This window comes from Scleropages formosus, chromosome 24 (genome assembly GCF_900964775.1).
Source record: "Scleropages formosus chromosome 24, fSclFor1.1, whole genome shotgun sequence".
Taxonomy (NCBI): domain Eukaryota; kingdom Metazoa; phylum Chordata; class Actinopteri; order Osteoglossiformes; family Osteoglossidae; genus Scleropages; species Scleropages formosus.
Window position 1 is genome coordinate 11,358,967 of NC_041829.1, and position 18,258 is coordinate 11,377,224.

General features: G+C 38.0%; 1 protein-coding gene across 2 annotated transcripts in view; it reads right to left on the reverse strand.

Annotated features, from left to right (window-relative positions):
* Positions 1 to 1,325: 1,325 nt before the first annotated feature.
* mlphb (melanophilin b) overlaps positions 1,326 to 18,258 on the reverse strand; it is a 29,683-nt gene continuing 12,750 nt past the window's right edge. For both annotated transcript variants that reach the window (XM_018755811.2, XM_018755810.2), the window contains exons 4-15: positions 16,091 to 16,224; positions 14,980 to 15,021; positions 14,331 to 14,386; positions 10,889 to 10,981; positions 10,228 to 10,330; positions 8,986 to 9,182; positions 6,207 to 6,290; positions 5,484 to 5,726; positions 4,407 to 4,568; positions 4,234 to 4,302; positions 4,056 to 4,101; positions 1,326 to 1,689 (exon numbers count right to left, since the gene is read on the reverse strand). In XM_018755811.2, coding sequence (XP_018611327.1) covers positions 1,643 to 1,689; positions 4,056 to 4,101; positions 4,234 to 4,302; positions 4,407 to 4,568; positions 5,484 to 5,726; positions 6,207 to 6,290; positions 8,986 to 9,182; positions 10,228 to 10,330; positions 10,889 to 10,981; positions 14,331 to 14,386; positions 14,980 to 15,021; positions 16,091 to 16,224 — 1,276 coding nt within the window. In that variant the 3' untranslated portion in view covers positions 1,326 to 1,642. The remainder of the gene's footprint in view (positions 1,690 to 4,055; positions 4,102 to 4,233; positions 4,303 to 4,406; positions 4,569 to 5,483; positions 5,727 to 6,206; positions 6,291 to 8,985; positions 9,183 to 10,227; positions 10,331 to 10,888; positions 10,982 to 14,330; positions 14,387 to 14,979; positions 15,022 to 16,090; positions 16,225 to 18,258) is intronic.

Below are 18,258 nucleotides of genomic sequence, written 5' to 3' on the forward strand. Positions count from 1 at the left end.
TTCAATACCCCAAACTGTCTCAGAAGGAAAATATTCATTTAATCCAAGCAGGAAAACAGCTGCAGAGTTACAATTGCCACATTTTCAGTTAGGATGTAATAATTCTTCCAAATAAAAAAAAAGTGTTATACACTCAACTTACAAACACAGTTGAGACTGGAAGTCTGTTTGCAACTCAAAATGTTCATAATTCTAACTTCCATATCACAATCTATAAAATGTTCCTTTTATACATTAATTTTCAAATTTGTTTACCGGGTATCTTTTTGGGTGAGATCCTATATATCAGTTGATATAGGATCCTATATCAGCTCTGACTCAATAGATAATATAAATTCCTGATTGAACTTTAATTGGAAATAGTTTAAAGAAATATGTGTTTAATCAAATAGGATTAAACTTTACAACTTGGATGATTAAATATTAAATCTTTTAGTGTGCAAACTTAAATTTTGTTTATCTGAAAAGGAAACAAATAAAAATGTGTAATACAAAACATCTTTTGTGTATGAATACACTTTATTAAAGTTGTCTAAACAGCTTGTGTAAAAAGCTTTCATTTTATCACACATCTGATAACATTGCTGATTTTGCCTGCTGTTGGAGGGACATAATACAGGACCAGCGACAATAATTATAAAGAAAAAAAAGTAATTCGCTAACCACTCATCTTCAACAGTGTTCTCATGTGCTGCAGTGGGTTTCCCATAATCACAGGACATTCTTACTGTGCTCACTGTTTTCTATATAAAATGTATCAAGTATACCAATTAATGTATTTAAGAGAAATGCCATTGTCACTGAAAGCATTTCTGAGTGGTCTCGATCACTGTGACCCATGCATGAATGACATCAAAATAAATACAATACCTAAAACACATGTTCTGTCAAAGTGAAAATGGGACATTGGTTAATTTGTCAATGGTACCTAACATATATGAGTTAGTTTTTCAGAATATGATACAGTGTGAACTATAGCTCAAAAAACACCACTCAGTTTATTAAACTGAATATCATGAATTGGATAGCATGATCAAAAAATGTCTTATTCTAGTACATGAAGCAGTAGATAGTCTTTGTCATCATCAGTAAAGCTGAAAGGAGGTGTCCAATAGACATAAAGCAAATCCTTTCAAAAAATTATGTAAAAAAGTGTAAAAACTGGCTATCCACAGTAATTTTGCAATAATCACATTAATTTAAACAAATCTGTTAAATTTGAATAACTGTAAAAATTAGAAGTTTACAATCAGCAAAGTCAATGGAAACACAACTCAGTTTTGTCAAAGTTAAAACATAAGAGCATATTCCCAAAAGCAGTGGTAGGTCTTGCAAATCCTTAGATAAAGGTTAAATGGTTAAAGGATGGGCAAATTTTCATTTTATCTAATCATTAGTTATTATAGCGCTTGTAAGCCACTTTACTTGGTGAGTGGGACATAAATTATTCAGTAGGTAGAAACAAAAATTTAAAACCTGCAGAAATGTGGCCCCTGAGGACTGTGATTGCTAGGTTTATCATTTTGGACATCAAAAACATTTTACTGAAAGCTTAACATATCACAGTAGAATGCATTCAGTGTTTATAGAACTTGTTCAGTAGGTCCCCTGGCATAGTGCAACCTTTGGAGGGGATATTCCTTCACATGAAGTTTGATTTTCTCCTGGACCCTGGCACATTACTTGTTTCTGGTGGAGGAAGAGGAGAAAGAGTAGAACAAACAAGCAAACAATGAGATGACGGATATTTAAGAGTGTGCCAGCTGAAAAAAATTACTTGTTTGTGATACATTATAGCATTCCAGCACGAAACAAGTTTCCTTCTTTACATTTTAGTGCAACTTCTCAAAAGTCACATATGGTTTAATTTATTTTTAATTTAATTTATGTTTGTTATATGTTGTGTATTCTTCAGCCATTGTTTTGTGAATTTCTTATGAAATAAAACTTTTATGTAAAAATGCTGCAGAGAGAAGGAAATGTTCATTTCATTTTTCACAAATCATATTTAGAAAAGAAGTATTTCTAATTGTTGAAAACTCTTGAAAGCATCACTACGGGTTGAGTACTGAGGAAAAGAGTATAATAAAGGAATAGTGCTAATTACGTATTTGAATCTTGCAGCTAATCTGGCCAGTGACAGAGAAGTTTCTTCAGTACTTATTTCAAAACATCTTACTTCTTAAAACCAGATGCGTTGTGTGCTTTATTCCCAAATAAATGAGACTAAATAACACATTACAACATCCCTCATGACCATAAACTATTCCATTTTGTTCCGAGAAGTTGTGAAAATCAAATCACATATGTTGAGTTCAGCTATGATACTTTTCTCACTGAAAAATAACTGGTTGTGCTATTGTGTTCTCATTAAATATATACATACAGTTTTTAAGGTTTTAAAATAAAAATGATCTTTTCCTTGCCTTGTGTAGAATTTATAACAGATAATTTTTTTATAAGTAAAAATGTAGTGCCTGGGTTGTTTGAGCACAGGTTTTAATCCATCTTAGTCTGTGTGGAGTTTGCATGTTCTCTCCGTGTCTGTTTGGGTTTACTCCAGGTGCTCTGGTTTCCTCCCACAGTGCAAAGACATGCAGTTCAGGTAAACTGGTGACACTACTACATTGCCTGTAGTGTGTGAATGGGTAAGTGAGTGTTTGTGGGTCTGGTTAGTTTGAGATGGACTGGGTTTCCATCTGGGGTGTACCAGCACAACAAAATGTAGAAAAAGTGCAGGTGTCTGAATATTTTCTGAAGGTATTGCGTACACTGTTTCTTTATGCATACGATCAACATTTAATTCTGTTGTCTTGCATTGCAAATCATCAATTCATGGATATTGCAAAATCATTCAGACATTTTGAATGTTTCTCTGTGAGTACAGATGCCTACAAATGTTTACAAATTTTCTTTGATTAATTTTCCTGCAATAAAAAACAGTGGTTTCGTTATAAACCGTATATGCATAAAAATGATAATTTTAATGACCAAATTAGTAAATTGTGAGCAAGTCAAAAATGTGATAAAATGTGCTACTAGCACAAATGATACAGTCTCCTGCACTCTGAATAGCTCTACATTTACACAGATGGAAAACCTTTCTGTAATGTGGATAAAATTTCCACTGACCTCTATTCCACACTACGGAAGTGACTCTCATATTTGCTGGATAAAACACCAGTTGATTTAAGGATCATTAGTCAGGCAGTGAATATGAAGGAAAGGTGCAAAAACAGTAAGAATTCAATAAAAGTCACATAAATGTATAGATTAGAAAAAGGATTAAAAAAATGGCTCAGTAATTAAAAATAGAGCCACCATCATGTATCAAAAATGTGTGTAAAACATTGAGCACTGCCTAACTTTTCCTTAAAACTCATCACCTGTTCAAGAAGATGTGACAGAGGTCATTGTTCCCCCAGTATTAACAATAAAAGAGCTACAGAGTTCAGTGACTGAGAGTGGAATAAAGCGGCATCAGTCTACTACACCTGCATAACATGCTTTGAGAAAGATTTGGGAAAAAGTTTTGGAGTCAAATAAGACCAAGACATTTTTGACCAAAATTCAGAGCACCATGCATGATTGCCACCCTAACACTAGTCATAGTATTTAGTTGTGGCAGCATCATGCAGTGGGGCTGCATCTCATTAGCAGGGTCTAAGAATTAAAAAAAAAAAAACACACACAAATAGAGTAAACTCCAGGAGAAAACAGCAAGAGAACTTATTTCAGTTTGCTAAAAAAAACTGATTTAACTGTAATAAAGTTTTTTGTTTTCTGCTGAGTTCAGTGGAAAATACAGAAAAAGGCTTCAGCTTCAAGAAATTTAAACATGCCTGAAATTCGTATGCAGTTGGGCTGTGCTTAAAGATCTCAAGGAAAGCACAATGTTCCCATTTCAGGAAAAGCAGTGCCAAAAGATTTTTAAGCTAAAACTGCATCAATGAGATGTAATGCCAGATATCAAATAACTTGCTTTTATGTGATAACTCCATGGGAGTTATTCTGTACAACTTTGGAAGTTGTGACAGAGCTGACGCAAATCTTACTTCTGGAAATGTCATTAGGGAGTCCTCGTCTCTGTGTGGCAGATGCCTGAGAGAGGAGAGAATTGTGGGGTGAACAGCAGACCTACATCACAGGGGAAATTAACAGAACCTTCTGAGACCCTTGAACAATGATTATTGAGCTCAACAACCCGCTGCAAAACCAGACCTTCCTCCTCACCTTCTTCCTCAACTTCTCTGACATTCCTGAAGCACTCAGGGCTGCAATTCTGTTCTCAATGTCTGAGACCTGGGAAAATAGATTACAGGGATTGCTAACAGTCAGAGAGGCACCACAACATTGGACATGGACGTGGCCCCATGCTTCCACCACTAAATATTCCATGGATCTACCTCACTCTCTGTGTTCTGGACCTTGGCTGCAGCCAAGGCCACCTTGTCTTCCAGCTCTGACAGCTCTGAGTCAGTATGCCCGCAGTAACGGTTACTGGCACTCTGCTCCAAGGACCTCAGCTTCCTCTCCAGGCTGTAAGATTTACCTGCTGTCAAGTAGACCTGCAGGAAGGCGAAGGACAGAGAAACTTCGGCAGTTACACTTTGAGGCCTACCGCAACCAAAACAAGACTAGGCTGCAGCATGACAGAAAGCAAACACACAGGCATGGCAGGTTACTCTCACGCAGTTTACTGTAGGTTTCAGATGCATAGTGTAACATCATCTAAAGAGATATGCCGGTATATTTCAGCACCTACACTCATTTGCAAATCCGCCATGAAAAAGGTTGGTGCAGTTAAGCTTACATTTTCCTCAAGTGCTCTGTAAGCCTCATCGGACTGCTTTACATCTGTTCCCATTAAGTGGTATGTGTCATTAGGCTTTGACGGAGCCAGCTCTGTCAGCGCGCTCTCAGTGGCATTAATGGTTCTTAGAACCTCAGTAGTGATGTCACAGAGGGCTGCCGCACTGGATCTCTGAAAGCCATGTAAATGGAACAGGAGTTAGCGGGTCTGAATGCCACAAAAAGGGAACACTAGTTAGTCAGCCTGAACACAGGGTAAGGACAAGAGTACGGAGTGGAAAGGTGACACTAGTGAGTGCGTCCAAAAGCCAGAAATAGAAATGCTAGTTTGTAGGCTTGCAAAACACTGAAAGAGAATGTTAATCAGCTGACTTGAATGCTGTTATGATGTGAGAACACTGCTGAGTGAGGCACCATGTTCAGAAAATATTAGTCAATGTTAATCAGCAGGCCTGACAAAGGGTACAATAGTGAGTAGATCTGAAAACTACAAAAACTGGAGTTTATTTAGTAGACCTGGATAGTATAAAATAGAATACTTCTTTGTGAGATTGGTGTGTGTAGTATTTGTGCAAATCTGAACCACAGGTGCTGTGTTCTGTCAATGGGTGGGAAGATATAAGCTTTCAATTTGTGGAAGTGTCACTGTGCAATGAAAGGCCAGTGGTCACCTTCTGAGTCTCTGACAGCTGCTCATCACTGGAAGAGCTCAGCACCCTCTCCTGGGGCAGAGGGCTCACCAGGGCTGGCTCTCCCTGTGTCCTGTTCTTCTTCATAGTCTCCTTAGTAGCTTTGGGCAACTTGACTTCCTCTTCTTCTGAAGACAGACCCTTGTCACTAATGTTGCCTGTCAGCTCCTTTAGCTTCCTGCTCAGCTTCTCCTCTTCCAGGTCCACTGCCAAGGGGGAGTCCACCTGTAGAGGACACATGCCAGCTCATGGGACAGGTTAATCAAGGACGACAGGGAACACTCACAATATCCAGCACTAAACTTACAACCAATGATTAACTCACAACCAGTAGGAGAAGATTGAGGGAGCTGAATACAAGTCTACAGGAAAGCATGAAACTGAATGCACAGCTATCTAGAAGTTCAGAGAGAGCGAGACTAAAGAAGGTGAACCCTTATGCAGGGAATGCATAAGTGCCCAGTCACATTGTTCTGTTCCTACAAAAACCTCTGAACTCCAGGGACTGACGAAGGTATCTAAAGTGCTTCAGCGGGAAAGCCTAAAAGTTTTGTCAGTATGCTATCTAGACAATTGAAATGTTGTTACTGACAGTGTGTCTATATAACAAAAAAATACAAAGAAAATGAACAGATTTCGTAGTTTCATTAATTTTGTGATACATGTGAGAAAAGCATAAAAAATTTGGACATTGTGAGTACCCACATGATCAACAGGGTCAATCATCTTCTGCTCCAGACGGGTCAAAAGGCTTTCAATGGCCACCATGCGCTTCGTAAGTTCAGTCATCTACAGGTCAATGTTAGATAGACAGCCGTAAAGAGAGAAATAGTATTTATCAACTCCGAATACTTTTTCCCTCCCATCATCTCCCATAGTTGACTACAGCAAAATAGCATGCTGTAGTATTTATTCGTTGTAACTAGATTACATATGTGCAAAGTATGCAGATATTTATGAAAAGATTTCTCATTGTCAACAGACTGAAACTTTACATAACTCCCAAGACAACATGAAACTTTACATAACTCCCAAGACAACAAAGATCTTATTGGCTTTAGTAGCTGATGAATACATTTTCTTTATTGTGTCTGCCTTAATACAACTGCATCCGTCTATGGGAAAAAATGTAGAAGAAGGGAAATTGACACATTAAAGGACAGTAATCAAAATCAGTTATGCTGTAAAATGCTGAAAGTCAGAGGTAAAATACGGTTCTGTTGTTAATCAAGGACAGAAAAAAGAGCCAAGCAGCAGTTCTTCTGTGAAACACACTGGCAGGAAAACATGCAAGTGAACTGCAGTTCTCTACATCTGACAGGAACACAGAGGATTCTAGCAGTTCTGTGATTGCAGGCAGTGAACATCCATACATCATATTGAAAAACAGATGCATGTTTGTCATCGTTCTGTTTTCACCAAATTCTCTGTCGCAGAGATCGTGGCCTGTACTTCCACTTGCCACCATTGGTTAGCAGAAAAATGCACTCAGACTTGCAAGGCACAGTGGGGGAAGGAAGAGTGGGTTTGCAGTATGTGAGAGTTTCACAGAAACTACCCAGCATATAAATAGAAATACCTGTCTATTGTCGTGCTTTTTTCACTGTAACGGAAAGTGACCAAATGCTGAGAAATTTGTTTCTATATTGAATTTGTCACTTCCTCATGGGCATTTTTGGCAGACACATCAACAGACACATATTCAAACTCTTTTAGTACATTCTCCCCCTACGATCATACTTTTCATTGCAGTTTACATTCCTTACTCTATTCCACTTTATCCTATTCATGCGGCTCCTGGTGTACTGATGGAACATGGAGTAGTCTTGTGTATAAAGCAGTACAACACACTGAATAGGAGATTGTGGACTTTTTCTTTTTGTTCTCAGTCATCTTAAAGCAGACTTAACTTTAACGTTGCTTCATGTTAATAAAGATACTAAGGTAAACTGGCATCCCATTCTCTGAATTCCCTATTTCATGCATAATATTTCTAGGATAGAGGAACACTGAGGCTCTGAAGTGTGTGAGTGGTTGATGAAAATAAATTGAATAAATCCTACAGCAAAGTTTTAATTTACCTTTAGGACTTGGACTTATAAACCATTTAATTTATGATTGTGTAAGGGTATTCATGTTACAAAAATTGCTTATGAATTAAGTGACTAGTAGTGAGTTAATATCTGCATGTTTAAATATTTTTCTAGAAATTTGCATTGAATCTGCTCTTCAGTACCAGAATACCTGACTCATGGGTTAGGGTGTATGAACTTAATGTAGCCAACACACCCTTTAGCTAGGAAAACTCAAGGCATAACTGCACTGCTGGATCTGATGAGAATTTGTAGAATATTATAACAAGGAACAGGACTAAAGTAGAAAAAGCTACCCAACTTTACAATTAAATTAAGAAATTACTAGCAGCATTACATTATAACAACTGGCCATAAGCCCACAAAATATGTACTCAAAGATTTGTTACAAACGCATTCACCAAAAAAGAAACAAAATTGGCCTCCAAAAAAAATATATTATCTGTCTACTACCATTGTTGACCATCACAGTCTCTAGTTTGTATGGCAACAATTAGATGTGAACTTACAATTCTTCAGTGACAGTTATAAGCAAACTAAAATACTTCAGATGAATAATACTTTGAGTCTATTTAAATAAAATGAGACATTTTTAGCCTGTATAATTTTTTTGTTGTTTTCAAACATTTAGCTTACTATTAACTTAGGAACAGGCAAATGCCATTTATTAGCCCATACACTTATTAAAATAGAAGTGACTCATGGAATAATTGAGTTCAAATATAATTAGGACCTGCATAACTCTTATAAAATTCAACTATTACAATATGGAAAAAATATTCTTAATATATTAAACTACAAAGTCTGGGAGGTGCCATGAAAAATGTATTTTTAAAACCTATGATCATATTGCATCCACACAGCATATTAAATTCTGCATGTGAGAAAGATAAAGTGTGCACACAAAGGAAAGAAGTATGCGTGCAAAAAAACTAAAACATGCATATAAGAGAACTGGTATGCAGAAAAAAGCTTTGTGCACCCATTTAAAAAAAAAAAAATTGATGGCAGCTTTCAGACTCTATTTTCTCCAGTGAGAACCGTCTGTTAGTTGAATAAATGTATTAAACGTACTAAAACACATTCCTCCTCAGCCAATGAATGAACTAGATGTCAAGAGGAAACTCAACACTAAACTTTGATTGGTTAATTCTAAACTTTGATTGGGCTCACTCCTTCAGAAAGTTACTTAAGTTCAAGTAACAGGGTAAATGTGATACATTAGTATCCACTTTTGGTCACAATGGAACCCTGCATTAGACAAGCAGTTTTTGATAATGAATTAATATCAGTGTCAAAAACGTTACACCAAAACCATGTCAAGATATCAAAAAAAAGGGGTAAGTTCATAGCTAACTTTTTTGCATCTTTAGACTTTTGTAAACACACACCTGTGGAGGACCTTGATGCACATTCTCCTGAGAGGAAGCACGGCTGCGGCGGCGGGCGGGCAGTTGGTACATGGGGTAACGCTCTGCCTCCTCCTCCTCAGAAGAGTCCAGCTCACCATGTGTGTATCGCTGAGAGGGGCTGATCTTGGACAATGATCGAGTGCGCATCATTCTCTGGTCTGGGATGTGGCCCTCATCTGAGAAACACAAGAGAGAGCTAGCTTCCTCTGAGCTGTGACTAAACCATGACAATACTTTATTATGCAAAATTGGAAATAGTAGTTTAGTAGTTTAATAATAATAATTTAATATTTTCACATTCTAGAGACTGTCTAAGAAAAGCTGAAGTTCCATTACAATGACACAAGACACAAAATTGCAAAAACAAAATAAATGAAAATCTTCCATTGGGCAATTCTGTAAATGTATCATTACTCACAAATCTGCTAGTCTATTTATCAATATCTGTTCTTACTCAACGTGAAATAAAAACTTTTGCATAATATGTGTATTAAAAGGGCTTGCGAGGTCGGTGTTTGGGTCCACAAGGGATGTGACAAATGTCCTCGGCTAAATGACCTGTGAAGCTGAGCTAATCAGCTCCTGTTCAATTTCTGATTATACAGTCAGAATGTGAGCAAATACACTGAAGAAAAAGATGCAGCTCCCATTTTTAGCTGAGCACCACCAGTGCATTCCAACTAATGCTGAACATCTGGAGATGATCTTCTTCTTGTTGCATAACAGTCTTATGTCAGCAACTATTGAACACTACCGAAAATAAGTTTCCCATTGGACCAAAAATACATATTTCTTGCTTTGAGTGGTCATTAAATAAAATTGTGGCTATCATTTTACAGTTTATGTCAATTACATATAGTATACACAATTTTAAAAACATTGTGCACATTTTTAAACAATTTCAAACCCTAGAAGTGTTTTACAAAATAGTGTGTAGCAAATTTATAACTCTGATTATTTATTTTTCCATTTTTTTAGAATCAACAAAATGATAAGGTATGAATTTCAGTCCAAACAGAATGTCTCTATCATCAGAAAAATAGTTCCTAGTTCACTGTTGGACCATCAACAGAATATATTTAATATATGAGAAAAATATTTTCCTTTATTTTTTTTTGCTGGGTGATGAGGTTAGGTATCAGTAATTGTTGGACTTAAAATTAGTCCTCATGCTAAAAAGCAAATGGGTGTGTTTGTGAGAGAGTGAATGGCATGACTCACCAAAGCGTATGGGCTTCTCCAAGCTCTTTCGGCGGGTGTAGCGGAAGTGCACCTCAGTACTGTACTCAGAGTCTTTCCCCTGCCTGCTTTGCTCCCCAGGTACCTGTAAAGAGTGTGGGTGTCTAAAAATCTTCCCAGAATCTGCAGCTGCAAATCCTATTAAGGTCATGTATTTTGCACATAAAATGTTTCCGTAGCAAAACTTATTAGATTCAAATTGGATTTCAGTGGCAATTCAAATGAGTCAATGCTGTTACAGACTAATGCACAGAACCCTAAAGAATCATTAACAGTCTGTGAATCTGCATATGAACCGTTCATAGACAAAAAACAATGCAGCTTTAATAGTGAGAGAAATATTAAACAGCTCAATGACTACCATATTTATTATACGAAGGCAGTGCACTGATGCTGACACCCATAATTACCCATGTGTCTTTTCTGCATAATTTTAGTGACTTCCTGTTAACCCCGCTAAACCTAATCCTATGTATAGAAAGAAAAAGTTTGGTCATGTTAATTTAGTTCCCTGTGTGATCATCACTGGTTGGATTTTCATGCTCCAATGAAAGATAAACTTGCTGTAACCACTGTATGGTAGGGATAGAAGTAGAGAGTTTGTAAAACTCCTAATGAAGATCCTAGTTTAAATACCATGTACCTGGACAGATGGACGGCGAGAGTGAGTGGAGTACTCTTGGTCCATATCAAAATCAAGAGGGTGGACTGAGAGCAGGCGCTTGGTCTTTCGCATCTGAAAATGAGAAAACATAAATGGAGGTCATGCAAACTAGAACAGTGTGCATTACAAGGCAAAATTAATAAACCTTCTCTGTCATGTTATTGATATTCCTTATTTAGCTGAAATTTTTGCCCAAAGCAGCTCACAATGTAGTTAAAAAGCACAAATTTTACAAATAATATGTGAAATTCCATTTCCTGTGAAAAATATTTGCTCCAAAATGCATCCACAGTTCTTTTAAATGAACTTTGAAATATCAAGATTCAACTTTTTTTTTTAACAGTCATCAGGCCTAATGTATCTTTCCAAACGGAGGTCTTGAAGGCAAGCAGAGCTGTGACGGATCAGGTTATGTAAGCGGGGCTCAAGGGAAAACTGCGCCAGAGCACACAGCCTCTGACAGGAATGCTTTTCTTGCTCAGTCTTTCCTCACTGCACATTTATGAAGAACTTCTAGAGGGCGCTGCTTTTTACAGGGAAACACAGCAAAACTCAACGAAGTAAGTCCAAAAAGTTCAGAAACTCAAAGCTCAAAGAAGCAAGTTGTTTTTCCAAAAAGTAAGTACCCTGAAAAAAGAAATCAAAACCCAAAGTATGCTCATGCAATAAGTGTCCATAATGGATAATACTTGTTTGAAGCACATTTGAAGGTAATTGAAACTGAATGTTTTTGGTAAGACTTCAGAAAACAGGAATGCTGCAGTTTTCCTCATACTCAGGCAAATTTTCTGACGAAGCTTCATTTTTTGATTGTTGATGAACCAACTAATACAGCTAATTTCCTAACACACACACACACACATTTTCTGAACCGCTTGTCCCAACAGTGTCATAAAAATACTCTGACTGGACTACTAAAGAACATTCATTTGTCTATACTTAAAAAATTGCATTGTAACTTGGCCTCATGCTTGCTGGCATGCTAAATCAGCTCCTCCTTGATGACTTTCCACTCCTTTGCTCCTTCCACTTTCCTTTCAGTTAGGAGAAACTTTCCTGTTACTGGTGATGACAAGCTGCCCCAGTAGCTTGTTTACTGGGAGGGGGCTTCACAGTATTGGTGGTGTTGTCTGAGTGATGAGACTTGCTGTCTGTGCCAAAGCAATTAGACAAAGTGTATTGTCTAACCACAAAAAACTTTTGCCACATATTAACATCTTTTAAATGGTATCCTGTATGACACATGTGGGATTTGAGATTTATTTTATTATTAATTGTTTCTTTCTTGTCAGTCCTCCATACTGACTTTCCAGAGTGGCTGGAATGGTGTTGACTCAAGCTTTTCTGAGACCTCTGTTTCTAAAAATTTTCAACATTCCCTTCAAGTGGCAAAGAACTTGGTATCAGTTTAATTTGTATGCCCAGCCATGCAAATTGAAGACACCTTTTTGACTGCCCACTGATCTGTCCAGGTCATGCCATGCACCTTCCAATTACTACTGATTAACTTCAATTAGGACATCTATAGGCGTGCACAATTTTTAATATGCTTCTTGCCAGTGAATTTTACTGGAGCTTCTTGAAGTGAATTCACCATTTTTACCTTAACGCATGAAAGTAATACTGCATAGCTGAAAAAAAATTTGCTTTACATAGCTGTCTATTTAAATATTTAAGTACTCCAAATTACTTCTTTTTGTTTATCAATTAGGTAAGCATTTAAGCAGTTAAAAGAAAGTGCATTGAATCCTTACTGGTAACAGTGATACTGCCACGGCAACAGGTGGAATTACTGGTAGGAAAAAAAAAAAACTAGAAATATATAAATTATGTTCTTTGAAACATACATTTGAAAAGTCATCATTTTGCTACACAAGAGCATATTGTTACATACTGTTACACATTGCGGTGGTGCAGTGGGTTGGCCCACAGTCCTGCTCCCTGGCGGGTCTGGGGTTCGAGTCCCGCTTGGGGTGCCTTGCAGTGGACTGGCGTCCCGTCCTGGGTGTGTCCCTTCCCCCTCCGGCCTTATGCCCTTTGTTACCGGGTGGGCTCCGGTTCCCCGCGACCCCGTATGGGACAAGCGGTTCTGAAAATGTGTGTGTGTGTGTGTTACACATTGTCATATGATCAAGTCACTACTATAGGTTAAAAGGAATATTGTGTCAGCCTAAAAAACCATCAGTGTTCTCTCACATTAATCTGAACATACCATTCAACAAGTGGGCTTGTAAAATTTTATATATTATTTCTACATTCATGTCTAAAGTTATGAGACAGTTTTTAGCTAAATGAACACTGTTGTCCTATTATTTACAGTCCTTATGCCACATCTCCACTGAGTGCAGATTCACAAACGTGAAGTTTGGTCTTGTGACCCAACAGCAGCCCATACTAAACCCCTCACATGTTTCCAATGTCTGACAAATGATGGCCGCCACAGCAATGCAAATGGAATGTGAGGCTTCAGACCAGAGAAGGAATTTGTTCAAAGTATTGAGGTCATTTTGATTAGTAGAGATTCATTTGGATAAAATCTCCAGGATAGCAGAGCTACTCTTTAAGAAAAAATGAAAATAATGAAGAATGACAAGTGAGAACATGAACTGGCAATAAGTTATGTAATCCAGTTACATCTTGGAGACCAGGAAAATTTTACTGCTCATAGTAGATGTAGAAATATCTACCATGCTTCTATCAAGATTTGTACTGAAACTATGCAAAAGACATATAGACACAGCTACAGCATACCACTGAAACACCTTCAACAAGCTAGGTTGTAGTAGCATGGCCACGTTATGTGTAGATGTGACGAATGGGTACCTATATATGTAATCATATGTGTGTCACACTTTGACATATATTTGTGCCTGTCTCTGTATACCTTGTTAAAAAACAAAAAGCATATAAACCTAGGTAAGGTTCATTTAATAGGTGTGATCTTTTTAGAATGGTGAGAGCTACTCTGGGCCTATTGCATATTTGCCTTTGCTTTGGAGGCTGCTTGAAAAATCTATGTAGTGAACCTGAATGGAGGATGGAGATGAATGACCTGAATGGAAGTGGGATGTAAATCAACTTCAGAGATGTCAAGTCTAGGTAGCAGGGGCAGCTTAAAAGCTTCCTGCTGAAGACACTTTGAGAAAACAGCTATGGTCTGTGTCCAGGGTACCTTCTTCCCTGCATATATGAGTAAACAGGTGTGTGTTTGTGGCTTTTTAGACATGTCTGTGTGTTGGTGTGGTTGCATATTGGTGTATGTGCCTGTGCATATACTTGTGTGTCAATGTGTAATTATGTGTGTACAGGTTTGTATGTGTATGCAAGAGTAGATGTAGGGGCATTTATGTGTAAGTGTACACTTTTATAATTTGGGGTGTGTAGGCATATACTGTATGTAATGCCGTGTGTTTATGCTTACCGTCCGGTACCGCTGAACATCTGGTGTGTCTTCCTCTTCATGACCATCATAGAAATCTGGGATGAAGTAATGAGTTCTGAATGAAACTGGTTAAAGAGGCTATGCACAGTCCTTAACCTAATGAGTGTAAATACAACCAAGCTTCACAAAATGAAGCTAATTTGTTCCATGAAATCACCCCATTCCTGTCGTGAGGACATTAAATTACTATTATTTCCTATGGAAAAAGAAAAGAATTGGTTCCTGGAAGAAAACGTGTTGCATAAAATCCATTTGACACCAAAATGAAGGGCATTTTATGTACATGACAAGGATAACACTAATATTTAACAAAAATTCATATTTCTAAGTTTACATTCATTCTAAGAGCTGACACTTTTCTTCATAGCAGCTTACAACATTCAGCTACTCGCAGTTATCTGACGTCTTTACTCCAGCAATTTAGGACTCGTACCTTGCTCAAGGGAACTACAGCAGCTATAACCACTGTGTTACCTGCTGCCATTGCAATGTGATGTTATATTCTTTATTTTACCAGATGTTACACACTGTGTGTGTTACTGAGACTCTCCATCTCTTCCACATCTTTGCTACCATCTCTTTCTCTTTCCCCACATTCCTTTTTGAATCTAAAGTGGTCCATACTCACAGCGGACATCAGGTGTGCTTTGTGTATCAAAATCACGAGGGCCTGGTGGGATAGAGAGGGACAAGCAGAAGGTCAGAGTTGGAAAAAAAAAGCATTTTGACATATACTGTAAATACATATTACGCATTAATAATATCTTTGTCTTCCAGTGAGTACTACGGTGGAGTACTGATCTAACTGTTTGATGTGCAACCACAAGGATTTTCGGTTTAATTAATTTATCATATAAGTATGACAGTGTTACATAAAAAAACTGTATCATGTTGTGATGAACAAATTTGTCCAGTGTCCACAGTTAGGGTATTGACTATGCATAAAGATGCATAACCACTATATTTCCACAGTAAAAGTTTTGAAAGTCTGTCCAGGGTACCATGTACTCAAAGAGCCATTGAAGGCACCATTTTGGTTGTGCAGATGCTGCTGGGCCACAATCAGTTCTCAGACTCATTTAGTGCTCACTGTTCATGCTTCTACAGATTCTTTGTCCTTTGCCCTGCTGTGAGGGGAAAAAAAGCCCTGCAGGGAAAATAAGGCTGAAACACCCTGTACCAGACATTGGACTGCAACATGTGACCCACCAATGTGATTCTTATACAATGAGTAAATAGTGGTATCTGTAGAAGAGACGCTGCAATGTCTCATCACATTCGCTCTTGTTTTTCAAACTGCTCCCACAATGACCATCGTCTTCTCACCTAATGTAAAGAATTTACACCTAGCCATTCAAGACTCCACAAGGAGCGCCTTAAGAAGTTTTTGACCATCCAGTTATCATACACTTATTCTCACTGTAAGGTCAATGGACAGACACCTCACCTAAGTAAGGCCTTCCTGTCAACAAACACACGATGACTGAAGTGTAATTAACAGGATCATCATCTCCTGTGTATACCCACAGGCAAGGGAGTCTAAAACAATGTATAGAAGTAACCCTTGTTTCAGTGATACTTTGCACAAAGACACAAGAGTCTTACAAACAGTATAATGTTTATGATTATCGTTATCAACATTTATCTGTCAGATTTGTATGGAAGCTTTGTGTACATGGCACACCATCAGTTATAAGAGTGATTTTTTTAAAGTAATAATACTACTGTCGAATACGAACCTCTCAGGTCCATCTGGGAGCCAGACTCGTTTAGCCTTTTGTAGAGTGAGCGCATCACCTTGGCGCTACCAAAGTGCTTGAAACGGGAGCGCACGTTGTTATGGTACCAGTCCAGTGAGCCAATCTTCAGCACCCTGCAAAAGAGAGGGGCTCCACTGAGAAGGACAGTGAGCAGGATAGTGGCAACCAGTGGCGATTAACAAAATGAATTAAATCCCTTCACCGGGGAGTTCTGCTGGGGGCTCTTAGGCAAACTGAAAGCTCTAACAGCTTAGAAGGCCAAAAGAAACCATAACACATACATGTTTAGACAACGTTAGAGATGCTAACACACCAAAAGGGGTGCAGGTTAAAATCACAGAAATGGAGCAACTGATGTACACATGAGCATAGGAACTTATATAATTTATTTCAGAGACAAATTCAGTAATTTACACAAATACATGTCTGTACAATGTCACAGTGATCTGGAGCCAGTTCTGAGGCTCACAAGGCAAAAACCGGGATACAGTCTGGAGAAGATACCAGAGTGTTTGTGTGCATGCGTGCAATAAAAGGAAATTCAGAGTCACTTATCCACCCGAGTCATGTCTTTAGAAGAAGTTTATGTTAACAGACAATTAGATTAACATAGAAACTCCATGCAAACCTAAGACCTTATTGAAAGCATGACCGTTGACCTCTATGGCATGAGAACTACACCACCTGAATGTCTATGGCTTCAATGGAAAATTTAAGAGTAAATAAAACGGTCATTAAGGTGTAAAACAGTAAGATTTAGACAAATTCTCAGCTACGTTAGGAAGGTATTAAAGATTTTTTGACACAGTCCCTCTCTGGAAACATAAATCCTAGGGCTCTATTGAGACGGTTTGTGTTTGCACTTCCAACAATCACAAGGTTCATACATGGTCCAGACTAAACAGAGTGACTGATAATGGAAACTCTCCATGGGGTACCAGGAATATTTATTGCTCTAGGTTTATGTCCCAGACCAGTAGAGCTAAATATACCAGGCAGGTTGCTCACCACATTGTTGTTTTGACTGTTTACATGTGTTAAATATGTTTTGCTCTGTATCTCTCGTACAGCATCAATGGAGAACTGATGGACTGTAATTTTACAGAACATTAAGGTTCCGTGGCTGAGGTTACTGGTTGCCCCAAAGCCCTTCCCTGCTCTTGATTTCCCTCTAAACTCCTGAAGACCAGCAAATTTTGCGGGACAGCTGGACCTTGGTCTGTTCCTGTTGGACCTGGCATGCATCTAAGTCAGCTGGAAGTGGGGCTTGATATACCGGCATGTGACCGGATAGCGGCCAGTGTGACTTGGCTGCTGGACAGCCAGTGGGGCGCAGATGTTCAGAAAGGGCCTGAGATCATATACATCTTACACATATTTTAAAGAGCAAGAGGTTTTTCTTGGAACTCTAACAATTAAAGACATACATGTCAGAGTATGTTGGATACATACATACATGTGAGATTTTGTCTGAAACTTCACAAAATTTCATGACATCAGTTAGATTTTATATTAGTGAGGAGATTTTTCACAACAGGAAATTGATTCTGCAGTGTCCAAAATATGTTATTTCCAAGGATTTAATTCTTTTTAATTTTTATAGTTTATCTAAAACATCAGAGAAGCATACATTTTAAATCGTTTATGAGAGCTAAGACTGGAAAAGTTAAGTAGTATGTATGGAAGACTATTGAGAATTGGTTGATTACACGAAAATTCTCTGACTAGTTGTTCAAGAACAGTGTGACAGCTTCACCTAGTCATTTGTAAAGTCTCTTTGGAGCTCACCTCGTTTAATATTGCGTGGGGTGAGCCTAACTTTCTTTGTCATCTATAATGGATATGACTGGACTAAATTATAGCCCATCTGTGTCTTATAACAGGAATACAGGGAATGAAAGTGTTCAGTTCTAACTTCAGTGTGGTGGAAGGAACTCCCTCTCTGTCTCAGACCTGTTGAATCTCTTTCAACATTCAAGAATGGTCTTAAAAATACATCTCTTTTAAATTCATATCTCCCCTGATCTCCTATGTGCTGAATAAACATGTCCTATGTTATCTGTACTCATGTAATGTATATGGGTTTATACTGTGCTATGGGAAAAATTGACCGTACTCAAGAATCACATGTCTGTAACCAGATTTCC